Genomic DNA, 5,056 nt, shown 5'->3' on the forward strand with positions numbered 1-5,056 from the left:
CGGACCTCTGAGGTCCATCCCACAGACCTCGACACCCAGAGTCTCTGGGACACATCCCCTTCCTTCCGTGGCCGAGGTCCGTGTCTCTGGGATACCTCTCCTTCCTTCCGTGGCTGCAGGACCTTGAGCCAGCAGTGCTCAGATCATCCCATTCCACAACCTGCCTTCCATGGTGGTCTCCAGGCTTGACAGTAGGCCCCTCTACAAAGAGTCTGCTGCCTCTTACCTGCATTCCAGGTGGCCCGTCTGTGTGGTCCTCCCAGCCCACCCACCTCCCCAACCCATGGCCAAGCACGGAGGCCAGAGTAGAGGCCCTGGCTTTGTCAGCCCACAGCTTTGACCCTGGCCCTGCACCACTCCTGGCCTCCTGGGGCCTCACTACCTCATCAGCTGCCTCACTCGGTCGCACTGTGCAAGCAAATGTACTTGGCCTCTTGCCCCAGACCCGCCCCAATGGCACCCCTGCTGGTGAGACTCCCTTGCTTCCTGAATCCCAAAGCGCTTTTTCCTGCTTGGTTTGGGGAACTTCCTCCTTCCTGAGAAAAGGGTTCAGGAGAGAGCATTGCTGTGACTTTTCCCTCACAACCGGCAAGCAACTGAGTTTGTCCTGGGCTTGGCACCACTGCTGAAAAGCTAGGGTCCCGCTTGCCACCCTTGGGGTGTGTAAGGCACTCCGTCCCCAGCAGCTAAACCCACAATGACATGCCCGAGGGTAGCCTGTTCGTTCTGAGCAGGGCCCTTCCCGGGCACGGGGCTCTCCGGCTGCAGACCCGCTCTGGACATCTTGTTACTTTCCTGGATAACTTCCTCTCTACTGCTGTCTTCTCATTCTGAGGCCACTCCACTGGAATAATCTTTGAATTTTGGTATCTGCTTCTTTCCATTTTCTGCCTTGCTTTTCATTACACTTTCTAGAAGGGCTTCTCATCTTTTTTGAGACGGAGCTTCACTCTGTGGCCCAGGCTGGAGTGCAATGGCGCGACCTCAGCCTCCCAGGTTCAAGTGATTCTCCTGCCTCAGCCTCCTGAATAGCTGAGATACAGGTGCACACCAACATGCCTAATTTATATATTTTTAGTAGAGACAAGGTTTCATCACAAGGTTGGCCAGACTGGTCTTGAACTCCTGACTTCAAGTGATCCACCCACCTCAGCCTCCCAAAGTGCTGGGATTACAGGTGTGAGCTGCCACGCCCGGCCTGAACTGCTTTCTACTGTTCACACAAGCCAAGTCACCCTTCTCTTCTACACAGACTGCTCCTTCTTCCCTGGGGCCTGGCTAGCCCTCAAGCATCCTCCAGTGACTCAGTTTACACTCTCTTCTTCTGGAAACCTCTGCCTGGGCCCCAAGGCTGGGCGAGAAAAGGCTCGATGCCCCTTATCAGTGCGCCTCTCCCCAGCAGCAGGTGTTTCCGGGCACTGTGACTGTCCATTAGCTGCTTCTGCCACAGTGCGAACTCTGTGAGGATGAAAGCTGGATGCTGGGTTCACAGCCGAATCCCCAGACTCAGGCTGTGCCAGGAAGATAGTATGTGCTGAAAACATGGTCAGAGAATTAACATTCCCCGAGGGTCATACAGTCTAGAGAATCGCACGAGACACAGACTAGATACACACATAGCCCTGGAAAACTAAGAAAGGTTAAAATGGATAATGAGGCTATTTGGTGGCCAGGAAGAGTTTATTAGAGAGGGCAACCAAAGCCCCCAGCTCCACTCAAGGACGTCCTCAAATCCACCTCGGAAACTGCATCAGATGGAGGAGGAGAGCTATTTACTGCACCTGGAATCCAGGCAATGAAAACGTGGCGAGAGGCGAGGGCGCAGATCTGAGGGGCCACACGAGGCCAGCCTTACCTTCATGTTGTCAGGCGGGTCTCCTTGGCCTGTAGTTGCACAAACAAATATCACCAGGGGCTCGTGAATCAGATTCGCCTCAACAAAAAGACACACACACGTAAGACCTCCGGCTGGAGGCGCCGGCGCCCTCCCGAACCCCGGCCCTCCTCTCCTCGGCTCCGGCTGACAGGGCAGAGGGATTCACGTGGGCGGCCAGACCGGGTCGGGCTCCAACCTCCTCCCCTTCCCAAGCCTCCCCTTCTCCTAAATCCGCCACAAGGGAAGGACCCGGTCCCAGGCTAAATGCGACGCCTTTTGGGTCGATGACCCCGAGGGGCGGGCACCCCAGGCCTGCTCGTCCCCCGCCGAGGCCCCCGCGAGCCCTCACCACCGGGTAGGAGTCCAGGCCCTGCACCCGGCAGCCAAGCCGCCGGCGCCGGGCTTCGCGACCCAGCCTCTCCGACACATCCTGAGCCGTGCCTGTCTGGCTGCCGAAGAGCACCAGAAGCTGCGCGGCCGCCATCGCGGCGCGCCCGGGGACTCCGGGTCGGAGACTGAAGACCAGGAGGCAGCTCCCGCCGGCAGGGCTGCAGGGACCACCCCGCCTTCCGCTGTCGGCCGGAAGTGACGCAGTAGGGACGCGCCCGGCGGGGCATGGCTTCCGAGCGAGGCCGGCGTCCGCGAGCTGCCGGTGTTGGGTCCCGGGCCGGGGCCGGGCGGTTGGCGGCGAACCAGCGCCGAGGGCTGGGGCTGGCGGGGACGCTCGCCGCCTCTCGCTCGCAGCAGCAGCGGCACGCACGGGCGAGGGCCACGGGGAGAGGACACGCAGCTCCGCGGGTGGCACGCTCGGCCGGGCCCCGGCCCGCGCTCAACGGGCGCGATGCTCTTCTCGTTCCGGGAGCTGGTGCAGTGGCTGGGCTTCGCCACCTTCGAGATCTTCGTGCACCTGCTAGCCCTGTTGGTGTTCTCCGTGCTGCTGGCACTGCGTGTGGATGGCCTGGTACCGGGCCTCTCCTGGTGGAACGTGTTCGTGCCCTTCTTCGCCGCTGACGGGCTCAGCACCTACTTCACCACCATCGTGTCCGTCCGCCTCTTCCAGGACGGAGAGAAGCGGCTGGCGGTGCTCCGCCTTTTCTGGGTCCTCACGGTCCTGAGTCTCAAGTTCGTTTTCGAGATGCTGTTGTGCCAGAAGCTGGCGGAGCAGACTCGGGAGCTCTGGTTCGGCCTCGTCACGTCCCCGGTCTTCATTCTCCTGCAGCTGCTCATGATCCGCGCCTGTCGGGTCAACTAGCCTCTTCGAGGTGCCAGAGAGAGAGCGCTGGACGGCTAGAATGCTGACCTCAAGCCGAGGTCCTACTTGCGCTGCACCGGAGGAGAGGTTCTTTGGTCGGAAGGCAACTCCTGCTTGCGCCGAGCTGAGTGCCCGGTGTTTCTATTCCAATCATGTCTGAAATGGTTTCTTCAGCAGGGCTTAAAAGAGCAGCCTTCATCCTTAAAATGTATTTCCTTTTATTTCATGAGTTGAGTAGGTAATCCTGAATTGTCCTGAGTAGGGCCCCAGGGCAGACAGTCCTGAACTCCTCTGACACTCGGAAACTGAATATAAGTAAAATGTCCAGGTGGACTCTATTTCCTGTGGGTCCTGGGAAAGTACTGCTGCACAAAGGCTGCAAAGCTGGACTCAGGGATGTCCTGCAACCACAGCGCTGACCTAAGAGCTCCCTGCACCGTCCATCCGAACCAGACTTCGGTAGATGTGTTCTTCAGATCTATCAAATGTAAACGAGCTTGTATCTCCTCCCCTGTGCCAAGAGAGAGGTTGGCTCTTTATTTCAGTCTAGGCAGAGACAGAAGAATGTTGAATAAGAGCACAATTAGGGTCTTGTCTGGTTATCTGTTGCCCAAGAAAAGAACTCTGCTGTCCAGGCGCTGTTTGGCTTCCTATCCCAGCAAAGGCTGCAGTTTTATGGACTTTTTCACCACCTTGTGGCTGGCACCGTTAGCACAGCTGAGACAGATTTAAGCCTCCCTAAGAGACTGAAGAGAGGAACAGGTGTTGGATACTCAATAGGCATTGAGACCTACAAATGGCAAGCTTGTGAGTGGCCCAGCTTTGTTCGCCTACAAACTTTGGTTTGATGCCACTCAGGTGCCAAATGAGAACCTTTGCTGAGATGGAATAAAGTAAGAGAATGTTTTCCTGAAATGAATAGTGTTTGGCTGTGCCTCTGAAGGGTTAAATAGGGTGAATATTGAGATACTTCTGCTACATGGTATAACTGGTGACAGAGCTGTGGTTTTAGATGGATTGAAACCTGTGGCTAGAGCTTAGTGGATGGTGGTGGTGGGAATCACTTGTTCTGGAGAATCCCTCCTTCCTGCTCTAGGAGGCGGGTAATTCAGGCACCCCCAATCCCCCCGGATGAAGACAGCTATCTGGGCCCATGTTGGAAGATTTGTTGAATAGTTTGTGATCGCAGAGCCCATGGCTTTTTGCCAGTGTATGGTCTTTGTGGCCTTGTTGGCACTCGGTAGAGCAGGGACCAGCAAACAGTGTCCTAAGGTCTGTTTTTGTATGACCCTTGAGCTGAGGATAGTTTTTATACCCCTAAAGAATTAAAAGCAAAAGCAAAATGTGTGACAGAGTGAATGTGATCCTCAGAGTCCAAGGTCTCTTAATCGGCACTCTTGGCCTTTGAGGCCAGAAGATTCTTTAGTGAGGATGCTGAACAGTGGGAGTGAGTTTCCTTGTAATGTTATTTATTTCTAGATTTTGTGTTTTATGTGTTCCCCTGTTTTATTTTGGTAGTTCAGAATTGGGTAACCCTATTAGTGTAGAAGTGATGAACATCACACACTTCCTTCTTAGAAAGTGATTGGACTTTCTAAGAAGGAGGACTGTAAGGCAGGAGACACTCGGCTTCTGGAAGGCTGAAATGAAAGTTTATTTTGGCCGGGTGCAGTGGGTCACGGCTGTAATCCCAGCACTTTGGGAGGCTGAGGCAGGCGGATCACAAGGTCAGGAGTTTGAGACCAGCCTGGCCAACAAGGTGAAACCCCATCTCTACTAAAAATACAAAAATTAGCTGGGCGTGGTGGTGGACACCTGTAATCCCAGCTACTCGGGAGGCTGAGGCAGGAGAATCGCTTGAGCTTGGGAGGTGGAGGTTGCAGTGAGCCGAGATTGCACCACTGCATTCCAGCCTCGGCCACAAGAAC

The 5,056-nt window shown here is 55.7% G+C and overlaps 3 protein-coding genes across 3 annotated transcripts in view; 1 reads left to right on the forward strand and 2 right to left on the reverse strand.

The window, feature by feature from the left end:
• The window catches only part of NDOR1 (NADPH dependent diflavin oxidoreductase 1), a 10,276-nt gene extending 7,816 nt beyond the window's left edge, over positions 1 to 2,460 (reverse strand). Inside the window, exons 1-2 of the mRNA XM_017505510.2 lie at positions 2,226 to 2,460; positions 1,856 to 1,933 (exon numbers count right to left, since the gene is read on the reverse strand). Of these exons, the coding sequence (XP_017360999.1) occupies positions 1,856 to 1,933; positions 2,226 to 2,360 (213 nt within the window). The 5' untranslated portion in view covers positions 2,361 to 2,460. The remainder of the gene's footprint in view (positions 1 to 1,855; positions 1,934 to 2,225) is intronic.
• The window catches only part of C8G (complement C8 gamma chain), a 618,926-nt gene that overhangs the window by 362,861 nt on the left and 251,009 nt on the right, over positions 1 to 5,056 (reverse strand). The gene's annotated exons all lie outside the window — the stretch shown is intronic.
• Positions 2,465 to 3,860, forward strand: TMEM203 (transmembrane protein 203). Its single transcript, XM_017505509.2, has one exon. The coding sequence runs from the start codon at positions 2,718 to 2,720 to the stop codon at positions 3,126 to 3,128; it is 411 nt and encodes a 136-aa protein (XP_017360998.1). The 5' UTR covers positions 2,465 to 2,717; the 3' UTR covers positions 3,129 to 3,860.

This window comes from Cebus imitator, unplaced genomic scaffold (assembly GCF_001604975.1).
Source record: "Cebus imitator isolate Cc_AM_T3 unplaced genomic scaffold, Cebus_imitator-1.0 Scaffold339, whole genome shotgun sequence".
NCBI lineage: Eukaryota > Metazoa > Chordata > Mammalia > Primates > Cebidae > Cebus > Cebus imitator.